General features: G+C 42.3%; 1 protein-coding gene across 1 annotated transcript; it reads right to left on the reverse strand.

Moving 5' to 3' along the window:
* Nucleotides 1–298: 298 nt before the first annotated feature.
* Nucleotides 299–6,853, reverse strand: LOC306904301 (intestinal mucin-like protein). The gene is made up of 11 exons (XM_079474113.1): nucleotides 5,164–6,853; nucleotides 4,825–5,084; nucleotides 4,447–4,615; nucleotides 3,591–3,695; nucleotides 3,461–3,501; nucleotides 3,255–3,380; nucleotides 2,961–3,056; nucleotides 2,709–2,837; nucleotides 2,573–2,612; nucleotides 2,091–2,211; nucleotides 299–705 (listed from the first exon to the last, which is right to left on the reverse strand). The coding sequence occupies exons 1-11, from the start codon at nucleotides 5,417–5,419 to the stop codon at nucleotides 510–512; spliced, it is 1,539 nt and encodes a 512-aa protein (XP_079330239.1). The 5' UTR covers nucleotides 5,420–6,853; the 3' UTR covers nucleotides 299–509.
* Between the last annotated feature and the right edge of the window lie 6,022 nt (nucleotides 6,854–12,875).

The following is a 12,875-nucleotide window of genomic DNA, read 5'->3' on the forward strand; positions in this document are numbered from 1 at the left end:
TTCTCTGGGAAGGCTGCGCTGCCGAAAGCCTGTGGAGCTGTTTTAGTGTGCAGATCCAAAACTTTGGGCGCACGCTTGCTTCGAAATGATCAGAAAGAGGATGAAAATGAATTCATGGGTTCGCAAGTGTTCTGAATAAGTACATTTTGTGAGAATGTGCGTGTAAATACTAACTATGCGCAATTATAAGTCACTGAGACCCAATGTCCTGTCAGTTTTAGCAGCTGCACCCAACTGTTCTAAAAAGTAACTTGGTTCATTTTGTCCGAAAATCTCATAAAAACAGACAATAGTTTATTAATGTGCAATAGTTTATTAAGAACTAGTAGACTAAGAGAGTTTTCATTGTCATGACAGAATGGAGAGACGTCAAAAATGTTAAAGCTTTTACGTTTACAGATTCACGACAATAACACGAACAGAACTTATGCTTTTTAGATTGCACTTGTGAAACTCGTGGGATACATGCATGAGAAGAACAAGTGTACTGTTGAGGGTTGAAGATGATTTTACACTCTTCTTCTGCGTCTCCTGAGGGATTGACCAGGGCAGTCGGAGGCTTTGCAGCCACAAGACTCAATGTAAGTGTACGATTGAGTGATGTTTGATCCATCAGCGCAGGTCAGAGTCACTTCCTTTCTACTGGTTGTCATTTCTTGACAGCAGGAACAAGAATGGACGAGAGCGTTTGCCTCTGCCGAGTATCTATTTGGAAAAAAGAGATGAAAGGTGATTATAGCATGTGGAGTTTCTCTGAGGAGCAGCAAACGTGTCCAACATTACACTTCGGCAAACAGGCACAACAATCGATTTTGTCGTATTTCCTCAATTGTTTGCATAACTTACTTTTAATGTAACAGCATTCACATCAGAAAAGAGTGAGAAGCACTTAAATAATTTGCTGTCTACACATGAGTGATGCCACAACCCCATGACAAACCCATTGAGAACATTGCTCACTTTAAGTGCTATATGTTTATTTGGGATGTCTGAGGTGCTTCATTGAACCTCTGAAAAACCACAGGGCCTTAACAGGTTCTTTATACGGAAGTGTTCACTGAAGCACCAAAATATGGTTCTACGTATATAGTTCTTAAAGTGGTTCCCCTATGAACGCTAGCCAAGAACCACCTTTAGTGCTATATAGGACCATTTCTTTCTAGAGTGTATTATTTATTTGGTTATTATCAAACTCAACTGGCTTATTATTTTCTAGAGATTTTTTTATCACCAAAAACTTTTTTCACATTTTGGATGTACCTTGTTATACCCTTGTTTAAACAGGTTATTCAAGTGTGCTGCTACTACTTCTTTTAATCTTAAACTAAAATACGTACTTATTAAAAATAGAAATGCTGAATTTTAAGTACGCTGAACTCTATGGGGCGGTTTCCCGAACACGGCTTAAGCCTAGTCTGAGACTAACTTAAATGTTAGAGGTGTCTTAACCGAAAACAACTTGCACTGACATTTCACGAGTTCGCCCCTGCAAATTCTGGCTGCGGATAATTAGGATTTATGCGTATTTGGCGTACTGTCCGGGGAGAGGGCTCCCCCTTTTACCGGGAAAGGAGCCCAGAGCCCGCACCATGCCTGAGCCCTGAGCGCCCATCCCCCCGGCTGCCAGAGGCAGGGGTGGAAAAAGGAGAGGAGTCGGGGTGGTGGCGGGATTGCGAAAATCGGATGAAAGGATTGAGGTGAGGAGCTTCTCTATATTTATACGTGTTCTGCTGACGACGGTTGGACAATTGGTCTGATTGGCGATTATGTGCTCGGTGTGCAGTAATTTACCAGGGCTTCTCCCGAACTTTGTTTATTAAACATCATATCTTAAAATATGTACATGTGAGTGTTATGTCTCAGGATGTGCACCAGCAATGTTTTTTGTAAAGTTTGTTTTTAAAATGACTTAAATATCCTAATTTAACCAAGGCCTAGTCTTGGCTTAAGCTAATGCATGTGCAGGAAATCACCCCTAAATTTAACTTGAAGTAAACTAGTTGTTTGCATTGGTTTTAGAAAAGCTGCAAATGTTGAACAAGAAGCAGGCGTATTGAGAGATGAAGCTCAGTTGTGATGTCATTACTCACAAAGAGGAAGTGGCGCACAACCCTATACAGGAAGTGATTTCCACAGGCTCGCTGCTTCTACAGCCATTGCTAACCAGGATCGTGCTGTTCTTCTGGACATTACATTTACTCTCCAGTGTACCTGGGAGGAATTGAATATGATTAAAACGACCCGTAAACAACCTGTATCATTTATTATTTTAATGCTACCAGAATTTACTTTGTGATGAAGTGATTAAGTGTTATGAACACATACAAAATCTATGAGAACAGATTTAATTTGCCCACAAAAATATTTTGGTAACACTTTACAATATGGTTAAATGCATATTTGTTAACGTTAGTTAATGATTTAGCTAACAATAACAGTACAGGTAGAGCATTAATTAATTACAGTTCGTGTTTATAAATAATAAATGCATCATTCATCTTAGCTCATGCTTCTGCTTATGTTAACAGATACAAACATCTCCGCTGAGACTCTAGAAAAGTATTTTCCTTACAAGTTTGACAGCAGCCATCTGCGTCCAATGTCTCTGTCCCCTGTAGAAAAAAAAGAAACACAACATTGATTTATATTACCATACATTTTCAAGTGATACTGATGTACAAATACATTGTCTTGTAAACGTTACTTACAGGGACACAGTCTTCAGCATTGAAGGCAGGACAGGTGGTTCTACTCTGAACTGTCGTTGACTGTCCATTGACTTGTTCACATGTGTATTTCACACAATTATCATCAACTGATTGCCATGTCTGGTTAACCTGTTAAACAGAGACATTTGAAGTTAATAGTTAACGGTAAATCATTCAGTTGATTGATGAATCACGTTATAATGGTAAAAACAGGACCCATACAAACGTGGTTAAAAAATGTAAGTAACTCACTGGGATGGTGTGTGTGACGTTATCAAGTGAAACTACACAATCGGTGCTAACGCACACTCCGCAGCATTGACCAGGAGTCATTTGGTACTCGTGACCCTTAAGAAACCGAGATGGAGAATGGAATCACACTTCCTGGCCACTTTCCAGCTTAAAAATGTTCCAAGAATGTTTTTCTAACATTCCCATTACATTATGAAAACATTATTTCTAAATAATACAAAACATTTTGTAAATCTAAATCAGGCAAACTTTTGTTTGTATTTTAGGATGTTTTGCTGTTTTTTTGTTTTGTACCTCTGGACAGACCACGTTGCAGTCAGCCATCACACACTCTGGAGCAAGCAGTTGTGTTTCAGGGTCGACATTCCGACCACAGTAACAAAGCGTACAAGGGTCATCACTTGGCATAGATGAGTCAGGCTAGAGAGACAAGTGTCAGGTATTTTAGATGTCTTTTAAAAAATGTATACTTATGTAAAGAGGCGATATCAATATTTTACCTGATACACAGTGGTATTATAGACACAGACTTCCATTGGAGCTGTGAAGATTAAGATGGCAATGAGGTTACATTTTGGTCTTGTAAACAGTGAAACAGCATCAACTGTGAGCAACTGGTTGTATACTCACCGCAGTAATACTGTGGACAGCAGCTTTCTGCAGCAACATTGTAGGATGGCATAAAGCCTGGTGGGCAGTAGAATGCGGCCATAGGGCACAGGCTCTTATTGCAATCTGTAGAATAATTTCAAAGTGAATTGAATTCTGAAAATTATATTTTTTAAATATATTGTAAAGTTTCTGAACACTCAATGGACCATTTGTGGTGAGGAAGGCGGGACGAGAGCCGTGAGGCGGGGCCGGTGGCGTGAGTGATAGTTGGAATCAACTGTGCGCGCACCGTTCCCGCATATTTTACGGAGGAGATCCGGAGCTTAAGAGGACGACCGGCAGGACTGTTTACGAGAGAGGACCAGGCCCGGAAATATGTTTAGTTTGTGTTTATGTTCTGTATGGCCGGCAGTCGTCCGTGAGGGCGCTGCCGGCATTTTACTTCCGTGTTTATTGTTTTGATTTGATTAAAGTTGTTAAATGTTCGCCGGTTCCCGACTCCTTCCTTCCCTTCTATGGAACTTTGTTACACCATTCATCAATGTGGAAGCCATTTTATATTCATATAAAAGAAAACTCGCTGGTACATATATAAGCGCACCTTATTAAATGGATTGATTTCTCACAGTGTGTATAATTAGATATGGCATCTACCCTACTAACGGTCCAAAGGAGTCACAAATGTGGTCATAAAGGTTTGGTTTGGACTGGTAAGGTTAAGAAAACTGAATGTTATAGCATAGATTCATAGAACCCCTTAAAACATCTCTCAAACCTTTATTTCCTTTATGAAAGCATTCCCCAAGAACATAACCGTACTTCATAGTTTGGAGATTTCTGTTGTGTGTCCTTAATACTTTTCAAGATCACTTACTACATTCATAGGTCTCACAGCAGTCCACTGTCGTATTGAGACGCACTTGTCCAGGTTCATCACAAGTAACAGGTGGTAAAGAAGGACAGGTCACAGGCTGGCAACGGACAGTCAGTGTCTCACTTTCGCACTCACAGATTTCACATCCATTCTGCCAAGTGTCATTGGCCTGCAAAGCCAATAAAAACTTAATCAGGGCAAATTTTTAGACCAATTTTACTGAGCCGATGTTATAATACAGTGAGACATAATCCATGCAAAAAATATACATATCCTTATTCAGGACGTGACATTGCTTTCATAACAAATTTTTATTTTTTTATTTAAAAAGTTGAGAAATAAAGGAACATTTGCCAGCTTTAAAATGTGAAGGTTTACCTGTCTCGTTGGGTCAACAGCAGAACAACTAGGCCCAGAAGTTGTAGTTGATGTTTCCATGGTTGGATTTGTAGATATCAGTGTGACAGGCTGTGTTGGGTTCTTGTTTGTTGTTGTTAAAGAAGAAGGGGTGGTTGTAAAGGGCGTGGAGGGTGAAGGAATGACGCAAAATCTTGAAATCTTCACAATATGACAAGTTGCATTACAGTATGCCGTAAAGCACCAACCCAAGCCATCAGTTACATTATATATGATATCACCTGGAATAAAGAGAAGTAAACATTATTAAATCTCTCTAAACTATTAAAATCTTCTAAAAATGCAAGTATGTGGTTGTACCTGACTGAAAATCTGTGCCATTTACGAAGCAGCAAACACTTGAAGTTGATGAAATAACAGAAGATGTAGACACAGGAATTTTTCCAGTGAAAGATGGTAATGTTTGTGTAATGGGTGCGATTGATGTCCCCATAGTTGTGGAGGAGACGAAAACCTTTGGAGTGGGACTTGTGAAGGCAGTTTCGGAGACTGGTGTGATAGATGTTCTGTGAAGTGTTGTGGTGTTGTACTCTATAGTTGTACTTTCCTCAACCATAACAGTAGTGGTTGGGATGCTTGGTGTGCTGGTTGCAAGAGTTGTTTCAGCTTTGATTGGTTTTGTTGTTGAAGAAACCCCCTCAGTGGTGATCTCAGCTTCAGTTGAGGATTCAGATTTTGTTGTTGATGAAAAAACTGTAGTGACTGGCACAGCTGTTGTCTCTGTTAGTGTTGTTGGTTGTGTGGATGTTACAACTGGCAGTGAGATATGTGTTGTTGGAGCAGATGAGCTTGAAGATGTTGACAATTCAGATGATGTAGATGTGATTTCTTCAGCAGTAGTTGTAGCTGTGGTTTTTGGTTGGCTTGTTGGTTCAGTTGTCACCACCTTTGGTGGTCTTGTGGTGGTGGGCACAGGTGTCTGAGATGTGGTTGTTTCATTTTCTGTGACAGTCTCTGTTGTTCTTCGTTCTCCAGTTGTTTGTGCAGTGGTCACTGATGTAGAGGTTGTTGCAATTTTGCTTGGAGCTGTTGTCTCTTTGGATGGTGGAACAATGGTGCTTTCTGTTATGACAAGCAGTGTTGTGGTTGGGATGCTTGGTGTGGTTGTTGCAAGCGTTGTTTCAGCTTTGATTGGTTTTGTTGTTGAAGAAACCCCCTCAGTGGTGATCTGAGCTTCAGTTGAGGATTCAGATTTTGTTGTTGATGACAAAACTGTAGTGACTGGCACAGCTGTTGTCTCTGTTACTGTTGTTGGATGTGTGGATGTTACAACTGGCAGTGAGATATGTGTTGTTGGAGCAGATGAGCTTGAAGATGTTGACAATTCAGATGATGTAGATGTGATTTCCTCAGCAGTAGTTGTAGCTGTGGTTTTTGGTTGGCTTGTTAGTTCAGTTGTCACCACTTTTGGTGGTCTTGTGGTGGTGGGCACAGGTGTCTGAGATGTGGTTCTTTCATTTTCTGTGACAGTCTCTGTCGTCCTTGCTTCTCCAGTTGTTTGAGTAGTGGTCACTGATGTAGCGGTTGTTGCAGCTCTGCTTGTCTCTGTGGATGATGGGACAGTGGTGCTTTCTTTCTCAATCAGTGTTGTGGTTGGAATGGTTTGTGTGGTTGTTGCAAGGGTTGTTTCAGCTTTGATTGGTTTTGTTGTTGAAGAAACCCCCTCAGTGGTGATCTCAGCTTCAGTTGAGGATTCAGCTTTTGTAGTTGATGACAAAACTGTAGTGACTGGCACAGCTGTTGTCTCTGTTACTGTTGTTGGATGTGTGGATGTTACAACTGGCAGTGAGATATGTGTTGTTGGAGCAGATGAGCTTGAAGATGTTGACAATTCAGATGATGAGACAGTGGTGCTTTCTTTCTCAAGCAGTGTTGTGGTTGGGATGGTTTGTGTGGTTGTTGCAAGGGTTGTTTCAGCTTTGATTGGTTTTGTTGTTGAAGAAACCCCCTCAGTGGTGATCTCAGCTTCAGTTGAGGATTCAGCTTTTGTTGTTGTAGACAAAACTGTAGTGACTGGCACAGCTGTTGTTTCTGTTACTGTTGTTGGATGTGTGGATGTTACAATTGGCAGTGAGATATGTGTTGTTGGAGAAGATGAGCTTGAAGATGTTGACAATTCAGATGACGTAGATGTGATTTCTTCAACAATTGTTGTAGCAGTGGTTTTTGGTTGGCTTGTTAGTTCAGTTGTAACCACTTTTGGTGGTCTTGTGGTGGTGGGCACAGGTGTCTGAGATGTGGTTGTTTCATTTTCTGTGACAGTCTCTGTCGTCCTTGCTTCTCCAGTTGTTTGAGTAGTGGTCACTGATGTAGAGGTTGTTGCAGCTCTGCTTGTCTCTGTAGATGATGGGACAGTGGTGCTTTCTTTCTCAAGCAGTGTTGTGGTTGGGATGGTTTGTGTGGTTGTTGCAAGGGTTGTTTCAGCTTTGACTGGTTTTGTTGTTGAAGAAACCCCCTCAGTGGTGATCTCAGCTTCAGTTGAGGATTGGCCTTTTGTTGTTGATGACAAAACTGTAGTGACTGGCACAGCTGTTGTCTCTGTTACTGTTGTTGGTTGTGTGGATGTTACAACTGGCAGTGAGATATGTGTTGTTGGAGCAGATGAGCTTGAAGATGTTGACAATTCAGATGATGTAGATGTGATTTCCTCAGCAGTAGTTGTAGCTGTGGTTTTTGGTTGGCTTGTTAGTTCAGTTGTCAACACATTTGGTGGTCTTGTGGTGGTGGGCTGTGGTGTCTGAGATGTGGTTGTTTTATTTTCTGTGACAGTCTCTGTCGTCCTTGCTTCTCCAGTTGTTTGAGTAGTGGTCACTGATGTAGAGGTTGTTGCAGCTCTGCTTGTCTCTGTGGATGATGGGACAGTGGTGCTTTCTTTCTCAATCAGTTTTGTGGTTGGGATGGTTTGTGTGGTTGTTGCAAGGGTTGTTTCAGCTTTGATTGGTTTTGTTGTTGATGAAACCCCCTCAGTGGTGATCTCAGCTTCAGTTGAGGATTCGGCTTTTGTTGTTGATGACAAAACTGTAGTGACTGGCACAGCTGTTGTCTCTGTTACTGTTGTTGGTTGTGTGGATGTTACAACTGGCAGTGAGATATGTGTTGTTGGAGCAGATGAGCTTGAAGATGTTGACAATTCAGATGATGAGACAGTGGTGCTTTCTTTCTCAAGCAGTGTTGTGGTTGGGATGGTTTGTGTGCTGGTTGCAAGGGTTGTTTCAGCTTTGATTGGTTTTGTTGTTGAAGAAACCCCCTCAGTGGTGATCTCAGCTTCAGTGGAGGATTCGGCTTTTGTTGTTGATGACAAAACTGTAGTGACTGGCACAGCTGTTGTCTCTGTTACTGTTGTTGGATGTGTGGATGTTACAACTGGCAGTGAGATATGTGTTGTCGGAGCAGATGAGCTTGAAGATGTTGACAATTCAGATGACGTAGATGTGATTTCTTCAGCAGTTGTTGTAGCTGTGGTTGTTGGTTGGCTTGTTAGTTCAGTTGTCACCACTTTGGGTGGTCTTGTGGTGGTGGGCACAGGTGTCTGAGATGTTGTTGTTTCATTTTCTGTGACAGTCTCTGTCGTTCTTGCTTCTCCAGTTGTTTGAGTAGTGGTCACTGATGTAGAGGTTGTTGCAGCTCTGCTTGTCTCTGTGGATGATGGGACAGTGGTGCTTTCTTTCTCAAGCAGTGTTGTGGTTGGGATGGTTTGTGTGGTTGTTGCAAGTGTTGTTTCAGCTTTTATTGGTTTTGTTGTTGAAGAAACCCCCTCAGTGGTGATCTCAGCTTCAGTTGAGGATTCAGCTTTTGTTGTTGACGACAAAACTGTAGTGACTGGCACAGCTGTTGTCTCTGTTACTGTTGTTGGTTGTCTTGTTAGTCCTGTTGTCTCCACCTTTGCTGGTCTAGTAGTGGAAGACACAGTCTCTGTTGTTCTTTTCCCCACAGTTGTCTCCAGTGTGGATGTAGATGTTGCAGAACTTGTTGTAAATATTTCTCCAGTTATGGTAGCAAGTGTTTTTGTAATAGGTGCAATTGAAGTTTTAGGTGTTGTTGTAGTCATGCTTAATGTTGACAATTCGGATGATGTAGATGTGATTTCTTCAACAATTGTTGTAGCTGTGGTTGTTGGTTGGCTTGTTAGTTCAGTTGTCACCACTTTTGGTGGTCTTGTGGTGGTGGGCACAGGTGTCTCGGATGTTGTTGTTTCATTTTCTGTGACAGTCTCTGTCGTCCTTGCTTTTCCAGTTGTTTGAGTAGTGGTCAATGATGTAGAGGTTGTTGCAGCTCTGCTTGTCTCTGTGGATGATGGGACAGTGGTGCTTTCTTTCTCAAGCAGTGTTGTGGTTTGGATGCTTGGTGTGCTGGTTGCAAGTGTTGTTTCACTTTTGATTGGTTTTGTTGTTGAAGAAACCCCCTCAGTGGTGATCTCAGCTTCAGTTGAGGATTCAGCTTTTGTTGTTGATGACAAAACTGTAGTGACTGGCACAGCTGTTGTTTCTGTTACTGTTGTTGGTTGTGTGGATGTTACAACTGGCAGTGAGATATGTGTTGTTGGAGCAGATGAGCTTGAAGATGTTGACAATTCAGATGATGAGACAGTGGTGCTTTCTTTCTCAAGCAGTGTTGTGGTTGGGATGGTTTGTGTGGTTGTTGCAAGGGTTGTTTCAGCTTTGATTGGTTTTGTTGTTGAAGAAACCCCCTCAGTGGTGATCTCAGCTTCAGTGGAGGATTCAGCTTTTGTTGTTGTAGACAAAACTGTAGTGACTGGCACAGCTGTTGTCTCTGTTAGTGTTGTTGGTTGTGTGGATGTTACAACTGGCAGTGAGATATGTGTTGTTGGAGCAGATGAGCTTGAAGATGTTGACAATTCAGATGATGTAGATGTGATTTCCTCAACAGTTGTTGTAGCTGTGGTTTTTGGTTGGCTTGTAAGTTCAGTTGTCACCACTTTTGGTGGTCTTGTGGTGGTGGGCACAGGTGTCTGAGATGTGGTTGTTTCATGTTCTGTGACAGTCTCTGTCGTCCTTGCTTCTCCAGTTGTTTGAGTAGTGGTCACTGATGTAGAGGTTGTTGCAGCTCTGCTGGTCTCTGTGGATGATGGGACAGTGGTGCTTTCTTTCTCAATCAGTGTTGTGGTTGGGATGGTTTGTGTGGTTGTTGCAAGGGTTGTTTCAGCTTTGATTGGTTTTGCTGTTGAAGAAACCCCCTCAGTGGTGATCTCAGCTTCAGTTGAGGATTCAGCTTTTGTTGTTGTAGACAAAACTGTAGTGACTGGCACAGCTGTTGTCTCTGTTAGTGTTGTTGGTTGTGTGGATGTTACAACTGGCAGTGAGATATGTGTTGTTGGAGCAGATGAGCTTGAAGATGTTGACAATTCAGATGATGTAGATGTGATTTCTTCAGCAGTAGTTGTAGCTGTGGTTTTTGGTTGGCTTGTTAGTTCAGTTGTAACCACTTTTGGTGGTCTTGTGGTGGTGGGCACAGGTGTCTGAGATGTGGTTGTTTCATTTTCTGTGACAGTCTCTGTCGTCCTTGCTTCTCCAGTTGTTTGAGTAGTGGTCACTGATGTAGAGGTTGTTGCAGCTCTGCTGGTCTCTGTGGATGATGGGACAGTGGTGCTTTCTTTCTCAATCAGTGTTGTGGTTGGGATGGTTTGTGTGGTTGTTGCAAGGGTTGTTTCAGCTTTGATTGGTTTTGTTGTTGAAGAAACCCCCTCAGTGGTGATCTCAGCTTCAGTTGAGGATTCAGCTTTTGTAGTTGATGACAAAACTGTAGTGACTGGCACAGCTGTTGTCTCTGTTACTGTTGTTGGATGTGTGGATGTTACAACTGGCAGTGAGATATGTGTTGTTGGAGCAGATGAGCTTGAAGATGTTGACAATTCAGATGATGAGACAGTGGTGCTTTCTTTCTCAAGCAGTGTTGTGGTTGGGATGGTTTGTGTGGTTGTTGCAAGGGTTGTTTCAGCTTTGACTGGTTTTGTTGTTGAAGAAACCCCCTCAGTGGTGATCTCAGCTTCAGTTGAGGATTGGCCTTTTGTAGTTGATGACAAAACTGTAGTGACTGGCACAGCTGTTGTCTCTGTTACTGTTGTTGGTTGTGTGGATGTTACAACTGGCAGTGAGATATGTGTTGTTGGAGCAGATGAGCTTGAAGATGTTGACAATTCAGATGATGTAGATGTGATTTCTTCAGCAGTAGTTGTAGCTGTGGTTTTTGGTTGGCTTGTTAGTTCAGTTGTCACCACATTTGGTGGTCTTGTGGTGGTGGGCACAGGTGTCTGAGATGTGGTTGTTTTATTTTCTGTGACAGTCTCTGTCGTCCTTGCTTCTCCAGTTGTTTGAGTAGTGGTCGCTGATGTAGAGGTTGTTGCAGCTCTGCTTGTCTCTGTGGATGATGGGACAGTGGTGCTTTCTTTCTCAAGCAGTGTTGTGGTTGGGATGGTTTGTGTGGTTGTTGCAAGGGTTGTTTCAGCTTTGATTGGTTTTGTTGTTGATGAAACCCCCTCAGTGGTGATCTCAGCTTCAGTTGAGGATTCGGCTTTTGTTGTTGATGACAAAACTGTAGTGACTGGCACAGCTGTTGTCTCTGTTACTGTTGTTGGTTGTGTGGATGTTACAACTGGCAGTGAGATATTTGTTGTTGGAGCAGATGAGCTTGAAGATGTTGACAATTCAGATGATGAGACAGTGGTGCTTTCTTTCTCAAGCAGTGTTGTGGTTGGGATGGTTTGTGTGCTGGTTGCAAGGGTTGTTTCAGCTTTGACTGGTTTTGTTGTTGAAGAAACCCCCTCAGTGGTGATCTCAGCTTCAGTTGAGGATTCGGCTTTTGTTGTTGATGACAAAACTGTAGTGACTGGCACAGCTGTTGTCTCTGTTACTGTTGTTGGATGTGTGGATGTTACAACTGGCAGTGAGATATGTGTTGTCGGAGCAGATGAGCTTGAAGATGTTGACAATTCAGATGACGTAGACGTGATTTCCTCAGCAGCAGTTGTAGCTGTGGTTGTTGGTTGGCTTGTTAGTTCAGTTGTCACCACTTTGGGTGGTCTTGTGGTGGTGGGCACAGGTGTCTGAGATGTTGTTGTTTCATTTTCTGTGACAGTCTCTGTCGTTCTTGCTTCTCCAGTTGTTTGAGTAGTGGTCACTGATGTAGAGGTTGTTGCAGCTCTGCTTGTCTCTGTGGATGATGGGACAGTGGTGCTTTCTTTCTCAAGCAGTGTTGTGGTTGGGATGGTTTGTGTGGTTGTTGCAAGTGTTGTTTCAGCTTTTATTGGTTTTGTTGTTGAAGAAACCCCCTCAGTGGTGATCTCAGCTTCAGTTGAGGATTCAGCTTTTGTTGTTGACGACAAAACTGTAGTGACTGGCACAGCTGTTGTCTCTGTTACTGTTGTTGGTTGTCTTGTTAGTCCTGTTGTCTCCACCTTTGCTGGTCTAGTAGTGGAAGACACAGTCTCTGTTGTTCTTTTCCCCACAGTTGTCTCCAGTGTGGATGTAGATGTTGCAGAACTTGTTGTAAATATTTCTCCAGTTATGGTAGCAAGTGTTTTTGTAATAGGTGCAATTGAAGTTTTAGGTGTTGTTGTAGTCATGCTTAATGTTGACAATTCGGATGATGTAGATGTGATTTCTTCAACAATTGTTGTAGCTGTGGTTGTTGGTTGGCTTGTTAGTTCAGTTGTCACCACTTTTGGTGGTCTTGTGGTGGTGGGCACAGGTGTCTCGGATGTTGTTGTTTCATTTTCTGTGACAGTCTCTGTCGTCCTTGCTTTTCCAGTTGTTTGAGTAGTGGTCAATGATGTAGAGGTTGTTGCAGCTCTGCTTGTCTCTGTGGATGATGGGACAGTGGTGCTTTCTTTCTCAAGCAGTGTTGTGGTTTGGATGCTTGGTGTGCTGGTTGCAAGTGTTGTTTCACTTTTGATTGGTTTTGTTGTTGAAGAAACCCCCTCAGTGGTGATCTCAGCTTCAGTTGAGGATTCAGCTTTTGTTGTTGATGACAAAACTGTAGTGACTGGCACAGCTGTT

The sequence above is a fragment of the Barbatula barbatula genome (assembly GCF_947034865.1).
Source record: "Barbatula barbatula genome assembly, chromosome: 1".
In the NCBI taxonomy this organism is placed as follows: domain Eukaryota; kingdom Metazoa; phylum Chordata; class Actinopteri; order Cypriniformes; family Nemacheilidae; genus Barbatula; species Barbatula barbatula.